Source organism: Leptonotus elevatus, chromosome 9 (assembly GCF_054856555.1).
Source record: "Leptonotus elevatus isolate MCC_2025b chromosome 9, RoL_Lele_1.0, whole genome shotgun sequence".
NCBI classification, from domain to species: domain Eukaryota; kingdom Metazoa; phylum Chordata; class Actinopteri; order Syngnathiformes; family Syngnathidae; genus Leptonotus; species Leptonotus elevatus.
In genome coordinates, this window is record NC_141247.1 from 2,683,401 (window position 1) to 2,693,425 (window position 10,025).

At 37.6% G+C, this 10,025-nt stretch overlaps 1 protein-coding gene across 1 annotated transcript in view; it reads left to right on the forward strand.

The window, feature by feature from the left end:
- Positions 1–3,562, forward strand: part of LOC147167859 (uncharacterized) — a 10,436-nt gene extending 6,874 nt beyond the window's left edge. Inside the window, exons 5-6 of the mRNA XM_086085058.1 lie at positions 1,447–1,512; positions 2,810–3,562. Of these exons, the coding sequence (XP_085941184.1) occupies positions 1,447–1,512; positions 2,810–2,974 (231 nt within the window). The 3' untranslated portion in view covers positions 2,975–3,562. The remainder of the gene's footprint in view (positions 1–1,446; positions 1,513–2,809) is intronic.
- The last annotated feature ends 6,463 nt before the right edge of the window (positions 3,563–10,025 follow it).

The window sequence follows — 10,025 nt, forward strand, 5'->3', positions numbered from 1 at the left end:
CACAATGAGCATGCTTATTTTTCCGCATTAACGTGTATTTTTTTTTCATTGGATTATAAAAATATATAGATATAGATAGATCTTTTTTTTAAGTCCATGTCGAAATAATCTCCATCACTGTATAAAACACCCATGTCGCATGTTTTGTCAATACTGTGCAGCCCTCGCAGGTGCATAGTCCTCACAATGTCGTAGTTGTGAATAACTGACACTCTGAGGACAGTGTATTTACACACTGCGAATGTAAAATAAGTTTTCAGGGCTTGGAGTTACACATACAGTCCTCATAATTCATACTCTGGTCAGGTATGGACACTCTGAGGACTGTGTATTTTCTATTAATTGTTTCATTGTGAAAAATAGACATCACCAATTTACACTAACCATTAGTGCTGACGGATTATTTATTTTTGAAATGGCAAATAAAATGTGTTTGCATTCACAATACTTTAACCTATTCATTGTTCTGTATGTACTGTAACTGTGTAAATGCACAGGTACAGACTTGTGTGTTACTAAGAATTGAATTTTATATGTATTTTTCTCTTCATGTGTACCAGGTTTCAACTGAAGCACAACCTGAAGACATAACTGAAGACGTAGCTGTCACAGACCAAGTTGACCAGGTGACGAGATTTCTTTTTGAATGTTGACGTTGAAATACATTTTTCAGAAGCAAGACGTTGGCACAATATATAAAAAAATATCTTGTCGCACGAATGGCTCATGCAATATGTGTATTGCAAAGACAAGCAACAAATGAATATTGGATTGTATACTTTAGTCTGACTTTGACCAATCAGAGACTACCTTAATTGCGCATCGCCATACGAGAAACGTATCGAGGGGCATTACTAACAAAAAATAACTTAATTGGATAAGATTAGATCACAATGAGCATGTTTATTTTTCCGGATTATCGTGTATTTTTTTTCATTGGATTATAAAAATATATAACTATAGATAGATCCTTTTTTTTTAGGTCCATGTTCAATGTCGAAATAATCTCCATTACTGTATAAAACACCCATGTCGCATGTTTTGTCAATACTGTGCAGCCCTCACAGATACTTAGTCCTCACAATGTTATAGTTGTGAATAACTGACACTGAGGACAGTGTATTCATACACCGTGACTGTAAAATAAGTTTTGAGGGCTTGGAGTTATTATACAATTCATACTCTGGTCAGGTATGGATTCTCTGAGGACTGTGTATTTTCTTGTTTTTGTTTCATTGTGAAAAATAGACGTCACCAATTTACACAAACCTGTAGTGCAGAAGGATTTATTTATTTATTTTTGTAATGGCAAATAAAATGAGTTTGCAATTACAATACTTTAACCTATTAATTGTTCTGTATGTACTGTAACTGTGTAAATGCACAGGTACAGTCGTGTTACTAAGAATTGAATTTTATATGTATTTTTCTCTTCATGTGTACCAGGTTTCAACTGAAGCACAACCTGAAGACATAGCTGAAGACGTAGCTGTCACAGACCAAGTTGACCAGGTGACGAGATTTCTTTTTGAATATTGATGTTGAAATCAGTTTTCAGAAGCAAGACGTTAGGAGTGAAGAGTGTAGAGTAGATGCTAGGGCTGAACTATATAACTAACAAATATAATCACAACAATTTTTTATGCAATGTGTATTGCCAAGACGTTCAAAATATTGTATCCAACAATAAGCTTGTATGGGACTAAAATTCCTACAAGTCAACATTAAAAATATCTCAAATTGAAGATTTGTTGGCAGTTTGGTGATTTGGATTATGCACTGTAGTGATCTTTTGTTCCCATTAATTTATTTATGGTGGATTTTAGAGATGAACTCGCTATCAATTTTATTTTATTTTTTTAAACAGAAGTGTAAACATCAGGTAGTTAATTTACTTGTATCAAGCTTGGATAAATGTGCTTTATGTTTTGGACCTTTCGCTGCACTAGAATGGACTGGCATGATGGGTATTTTATCTTCTGTGTTATTTGTATCCGCAATGGATCTTTGTTTCACGCAACCAGAATTAATAGTGCAGGCATTTTCATTGAATGAATATAATTTAGTCAAGAGGATAAATTATGACCCATGTTTATACCTTTATCTTTAGTTGCAAGCAGCTAAATGTTGAGCAATTGTCTCAATCTTAACGACTGTCTGACTCGGTAAAATAGAAAAGTCTACTGTAACTGAAGGACTGTATCACACAATATCTGTTTTAGGGGCAATGCCATAGATTAAGCATATTAACTATCCCTCTTGTTAAATGCTTCATCTCATCTTTCGAATAAATGTGACTAGATTTATAATAATCTTTAGTATGTGCACAAACTTTAGGTTCTAAATGCTTTTCTAGTTTGCTCCAGCATCTGTCACATATCCCGTTTAAAAAAAATGCAAAACTGCTTGATGATGAAGACCTTTGGTAAATTAACTTTAGCACATTAGCCCATCAATGGCGGGAGCTACTTCTGCCGCGAGCGCTCGACACTTTTCTCAAGCTTCTACTTCGAGTGTAACATCACTAAGTAACAGCGAAGTAAAGCTAGTAAATATTTATGACCACCCGCCAAAATGAATTTTAACCCGCATATGGCAGGTTAATTTTAGAGCCACTGTATATATGCATAAGTATGTGTGCATCTACTGTATATATGGATATCATTGCTGTCCTGTGAAAAACACGTTTCCATTTTTAGGTCGCGGGCTGCTCTCCGGTAGCTCCTATGGTGGAAGTGTTTTTCACAGAACAGCGACAATATGTGTATGTATGTATGTATGTAATAATTGTTTTCGTTTAAAAAATTAGGTTGCTGATGTATCCAGTTCAAGTGAGGATTCGTTAGCAGAGGAATATGTTCCAGATTCTCACAGTACTTCGGACACTTCCTACATTGAACCTGTTTCAGAAATTCAGAAATCCGAAGGTATTTCAGGAATGAGCTATGAGAAAACTGCTCATCCTTTAAGATGAGAGGTAGTCATGTTTTAAAGAATAAAATGTTCAATGTTCACTGACTCTTTTGCATCTGGTTTCATGTCGAGCTTATCCATTACAAAGCTGTGTTTGACCTAGATAACCTGTTCACATAAGAAGCAGTTTTATTAACATACCAGTTTCAGTCTGTCCTAAAATTGTAAGTTGTAACATGAGCACCATGTTAAAACTTACAATTTTAGGACAGATCAGGTATGACTTTGCATTTCACAGTATTGTTATGTACAACAATGTGTCCTTATATCAGGTAAGTCATTACACATCAATGCCATTTTAGTTTGTGTAAAGTCAGAATGCCAGAACTTTCAAATCACTTCAGTGACATGGTTGCTGTGTGTTGTGTAAACTTTGTCCTTGTAATGTGAGTTGGTCCTCATAATTACCATTTTTGCAATGGGCGTGGCTTATTTAGGTCATTATCTATGTCCTCACAATTACGGATTTTTTCAGGTTTTTCTTTTTTTCGTGTGTTGAGTTTTTTCAAGTTTTGAAGTGAAATTCTCCTGGACAACCCCAAAAAAATTTTTTGGGTGCAAGTCCCATCTCTCTGGCATTAGCAGAAAGGGGTGTCCCTGTAATACACAATTAAACCGGTTTGGAAAAAATGTCCTCATAATACACAGAGGCAAGTATGTGTGTGTGTGTGGGGGTGTGTGTGTGTGTGTGTGTGTGTGTGTGGGTGTGGGTGTGGGTGTGGGTGTGGGTGTGGGTGTGGGTGTGTCTATATTTGTGTCGTCCCTTCTCCGTGTGTTGACCAATCAGTGCCCTCAACCACTTGTGTCTCACCCAGGTGTGTCTTGTTGAGTCAATCAGTGTGGGTATATTGAGGCCCCGTCAACACGAAGGCCAGTATTAATGTATCCTCACAAGTTTCTTACCATTTCGGCCGTTTGTCCACACGATGTCGCGGTTTCGGAGCTTGAAACCGATCACTTTTAAAACCGGGCTCCAGAGTGGAGAGATTTCAAAACGCACCCCGTACGCTTCGGTCTGGACACCATATGCAGGATACTCCTCCAGTGATGACGAATTGGTCGCAGCTCGATGACGACGCATTGTCGTAGTTTGATGATGTATGCTCCAATTCTCACGTGACTGAGCGCTAACCGCCAGTCTGTCAACAACAATGGCGGATAGCCGTGTCGTAGTCGTTTTGTGCAGACTCTTTAGCATGCTTATGCTTTTGCAGCAAAATATTTTGCTTCTTTATTCCCACGTTCAACAAGCGTTGAATCACCTGTCATTGTCACTTCTCCTGTGTTCGTCTTCATGTTGTTTTGATACATGCAAAGCCATGTTTGTTCTGTTCTGTAGATTGCAATACAGTTAAAAAAAAAAAAAATTGTCTTCTTCGCTGATTCTTCTTCTACGCTTTCCGTTAACTCCCTGTGGCTGCGCTACAGCGCCACTCCAGACATGGCATATACATTACAGTCGTTAAACGTCCTCAGCATCTTCTTTTGGACACTAGCAAGTCTTAAAATGCTTCTGTGTATACGACGGGGCCTTAGTCTGCTGTCTTTGTTTAGTCTTTTTGGGTGCATTGTTGCTAACTGTTGGTGTTACGTGTTGTATGTTGACTGTCTCGTCTTGCAGCTTAGCCACGTATTGTTAGCCTAACCTCAGCCACAGCCAAGTCATTGTCACAGCCATCGTCATAGCCACAGCCACAGTAAGTCAAGTCAAGCCACGTCACGTCCTGTCCTGTTGAGTCAAGTCCAGTCCAGTCCCATTGAGTCCAGTCAGGTCACTGCTGCCATCTCACCCCCTTGTCTTGGTTTTAATAAACAATTCACGTTTACTTCCATACCTGTCTTGTACCGTGCTTCCCCTTTATTTGGATCCACAATCTCTCACCCCACCACCAACCTGTGACACCTACATGTGAGCCCCCAGTGTGAGATACGTTGTTGACCTCAAAGACCCAATTTTGCTGTGCATTTTGTATCTTTTAAATATTAAATCCAGAGGTGGGAACTTCAGTCGTTATGTCAGCCCCTTAATGACAGACTTTTCGGCGAGTACTTCCGAATTTTTGGCGAGTGCTTTATGACGCGAAGCCTTGAATAAATACAAGGAATGAGCACTGATGGAAGCAGGTTTATATGGAGGTAAATATGGTGCAAAACTAACTTGTAAAAAAAAATTGTACCTGTAGGAAAAAAGTCAAAATTTGTATCTGTAAAAGTCGTGATTTGTACCTGTAAAAATTGTTTTTACCTATAAAAAATGTTTTTGTATGTGTAAAAAACAAATTTGTACCTGTACAAAAAGTGTAAATTTGTATCTGTAAAAGTTGTGATTTGTACCTGTAGAAATGACAACTTGTAGTCAAAGAAGTCACCACTAGGAGTCACAAGTGTTTTTTCTGCTGCTGTCCAGCCACGTGAGTTTTGCACCATATATCTCACTACAAAAGGTGCAAAACTGATTCGTACTTGTAGAGCGCCGAGATTTGTACTCGTAGAAGAAGAGGGCGGGCTCTGGAGGATTTGGGCGGGCTAAAGCTCAACCTCATTGGTTGAGCGAACGACAGTGGGTTGAACTCAAATGACGCCCATGCACAAGTCCGCAATTCCAAACAGAGTAGCCACACCAGTTTACGCCTCATTTTGGAAGAAGAGGACGTCCCAGGCGTGAACATTTCAACATGGTTCAATATACGAACACCGTGTGGAACAGCTTAAACGTTGGTTGACATGCAGAGCATTCCAAGTGGGCAGAAAGAAATAAATTTTAGTATGAAGGTAAGATTTATTGTACGAACATAGCTCGTAATCCGGTGCTAGCTAGCTAGCTCATCTCATGTTGTTGTCACGAAAACTGAACACATTGAAGTCACGATTTTTATTTCAAGATTTGAAGCCTACCAGAGTAAACATACGATCAATAGATTGAACCTGTAAAAAAAAATAAAAATCTAAAAAAAATACCTCATAAACTGCTGCTTAGTGCTTAGATGTGAAAATTACTATAGATCTACAGAACCCTATTGAATGTTTTACAAGATAACCTAAACCTATAATCAAAAGTGGACAGTACTCAGCTACTTGTATTTGACTAACATTATATTCAAGCATCTGTACTCTTACTATCATAATAAAATGAAAACAAAACGTTTTTACTGCGAGTGGATCTTTAAGCCGCTACAGGTATTTTAACCTTTATCCTCTGTATTTAATCATTTTATTTGAAATATTACAATTTCTTGATAAATATCAGTATTTTGCAATGTATGCTTTGCAAACAGTTAAAAAAAAAAAAAGGCTTACACTCTTAGTTTACTCATCACTCACAGTACTCAAATATTTGTGCAAGTATTTTTTGTGCGCTTTTTATTTCTACTTAAGTTAAATTTTCCAATGTAACATTACTCTTATTTAAATATTGGCTATTCTGCTTTTGAAATGCTAGTCTATCTGTATCACTAAAATTTGAGCAGTGTCACTGTCACCTAGCTACTTTAACAAAAGTAACTAGGTCAAATGTTAGTTTATTTATTTTTAATTAAATGAGAATCTCATACGTTTCAAAATCTTGCTCAAAAGGTGAAGACAACTGCTGCAGACACTGCTGAAGCGTCAGTGAAAAGGATGACCCACTCCATCAGCAAGCAGCCAAGAGACAGGAGATGCCACTTAGGGGGCATTCCATCAAGCCGGATTAAGGAAAAGACTGTTTTATTTCGCAGATCTTCTGCTGATGTGAATGTAGCAGGCGGAGGTCCCCTCCCCCGCCTATGGCAGTGACCTTAAGTCTTTTTTTCTGGTGGCTACAATAATGGGCAACATATATTTACAGCTCAACACCTATTTAGTCTTATTTTTTATATATATTGTTATAGGCTTCTTGCCGACTTGTTGCCATGATCGCTTTTGGCTACTGTTGAGATGTAACAGTGAAGAATGAATATGTAGGTCAATTCGAAGTGCTTTACATTAAATCAATAATTAATAACACTATTAATGTGAAATACACATCTAACATGAAACAATTATAACTTATACATTTAGTCTGTCGACTTTTTTTTTTTGCCAATGATATTTCCCTCGTCTTATTGATAGCAGAAGTATTGCCTTTTTTGGTGAGTCTTGAATTCCTCATACAGCTCCACCAATAACTTTTGTTCTGTTTGTGAGAAGAATAATGTTCTCGTCTTGGATGGATGCAGAAACAGCTCTTCTGGACATCAAATAAAACATTCCAAATGATGCACAATCTTGTTTATTGAATGACACATGTTATTTTATCTGACTATTTCAAATAACTCTCAATATGGATAAATTGGACTCCTTTAACATTTCAAACTCAAAATTGGAAGACGTTTAGAAAGCATAATTTCTTCACTTTCCCAAAGGTGATTGCAGTGAAATTCTCTGAACAGTAACCAGTGTATCAAGGATTCTCATTTGTTGGACTTCACAGCCACTTTGAAGCAGGTTTGATGTCACACCATGTGCCACCGTCTAGAGATGGATCAAGAAGTAGCTTTGATTGACTGCATGCTGGCATCTGTGCAAACAGAATGGTTGGGTCAGCATATTCATACAATAAAAAATAATCATAGCTTCCTAGCTGGGTCATTATCAAAACACAGCCACTGACATTATACGTAATCGGTTAAACTTTATCTTGTTAGCCAGAAAAAAACAAAGATTTTGTCACATCTTAATATCAGAAATAGTGGTAATACTGATAGACACAGACATTGTTCATAAACATTTCCATTTGCATTATTTTTATTTGTTGCAGGCAAATGTGTATGTTTAAGAGTGTAAGAGCCTATTTTTTTTAAACTGTTTGCAAAGCATACATTGCAAAAATACTGACATTTATCAAGAAATTGTAATATTTCAAATGAAATGATTAAATCCAGAGGATAAAGGGTTGAGGTTAAAACACCTGTAGCGGCTTAAAGATTCACTCGCAGTAAAAATGTTTTGTTTTCATTTTATAATGATAGTAAGAGTACAGATACTTGAATATAATGTTAGTCAAATACAAGTAGCTGAGTACTGTCCACTTTTGGTTATGGGTTGATGTCATCTTGTAAAACATTCAATAGGGTTCTGTAGCTCTATAGTAATTTTCACTTCTAAGCACTAAGCAGCAGTTTATGAGGTATTTTTAGATTATTATTTTTACAGGTACAAGCTATTGATCGTATGTTTACAGTGGTAGGCTTCAAATCTTGAAATAAAAATCGTGACTTCAATGTGTTCAGTTTTCGTGACTATTAACAACATGAGATGAGCTAGCTAGCACCGGACTACAAGCTATGATCGTACAATAAATCTTACCTTCATACTAAAACTTCTTTCTTTCTGCCCACTTTGAGTGCTCTGCATGTCAACCAACGTTTAAGCTGTTCCACACGGTGTTTGTATATTGAACCATGTTAATGATAAAAACGTGGCGTCATTTGAGTTCAACCCACTGTCGTTCGCTCAACCAATGAGGTTGAGCTTTAGCCCGCCCAAATCCTCCAGAGCCCGCCCTCTTCTTCTCCGAGTACAAATCATGGCGCTCTACAAGTACGAATCAGTTTTGCACCATTTGTAGCGAGATATTTGGTGCAAAACTCACGTGACTGGACAGCAGCAGAAAAAACACTTGTGACTCCTAGTGGCGACTTCTTTGACTACAAGTTGTCATTTCTACAGGTACAAATCATGACTTTTACAGGTAATTAGTTTTTTTTTACAGATACAAAAAAAAAATTCAGGTACAAATCATGACTTTTACAGTTACAAATTTAGACTTTTTTTCTACAGGTACAAACATTTTTTACAAGTTAGTTTTGCACCATATTTACCTCCATAGGTTTACGCCCGTCGATCCAGGTCAGTACAGACGATCCTCCTCAGACAGTTTTTTTTTTTTTAGGCTTCGCGTCATAAAAACTTAATTCCAGCAAAGCAAATCAAGCTCCTGCTCTGACTGTAGACTGTGTTCCCATTGTGATTTGTTCCTTTCATTAGCAACAGAGCCAGAAGTTCTACTGTACGACCAAGGCAGATTTAACTGCTCACCTGTTTTCTAAGTTTGGTCACATGATGTCCCCAAGGCAAGCCCATGTGCACTTTGACGTCAATTTCATTCGACAATAGGAGGTGATCCCACATAAAATGTCAGCCTCTGTCAGTCTCATTAATTCTTATTCCACAGTAACGCAGTATTAATAAGAATACCTAGACTAGTGAGCCAACATTAAACATATTATTGCAAAGAAAAATTTTGACTTGACTTCCGCTTTAATACCATGAAGATTACTGTGAGATTTTTACGTTGTTGCATTCCCAGTAATAGTTCAAATTAATTTACTTAAAAAAATCATTTTCGTCCTCATATATTCAAAGATGGACTGGCGAGTCTACAGTTTTTTGTATTGCAACAACATTCCGGACTACGACTAATACTCCGTACTACTACTAGCTCCAGTTCCTTATTTATTGATTTTTTTGGGGGGGCTCATTATTGGTCATTCGGTAATCTTACCGATTCGACATGTCATCATCATTGCTCTCTCTCTTTCTTTTCTCTTTTTCTTTTTTATATGTGTGTGAGTATTTGTATGTGCGGGTGCGGGTGTGTGTGTGAATGTATGCGTGCATGTGAGTGTATACTCATTAATTCATCTAAAACCTTTTAAAAATCCCATACCGTTCACCTAAACCGAATACTTCAGAATCCAGCTAGAGTCGTGAAGTTGTCAGGTGACCCGAGGAAGTATGAAAGAAAAGAAAGGAAAATGAAATCCAGCACCGACCAGACATCACCTACTACTCACCGGGTTACCAACCAGAATATTTCACCAACCCCAGAAACATCTAAATTCCAACAAATTAGGGAGACTCAAGAGACCAAAGGAAAGACTGAGGAAAGGAAGGAAGCAGAGTGAGATCCACAGACATCAGCCTCCACCGATTCAATGACCAGAGGAAGAAACAGATTGTGTTTGAATTTCGATAGATGCTGGTGTGGTGGATCTGGCATGCATGAAAACCTCCACCAAAGAGGGGAGCCG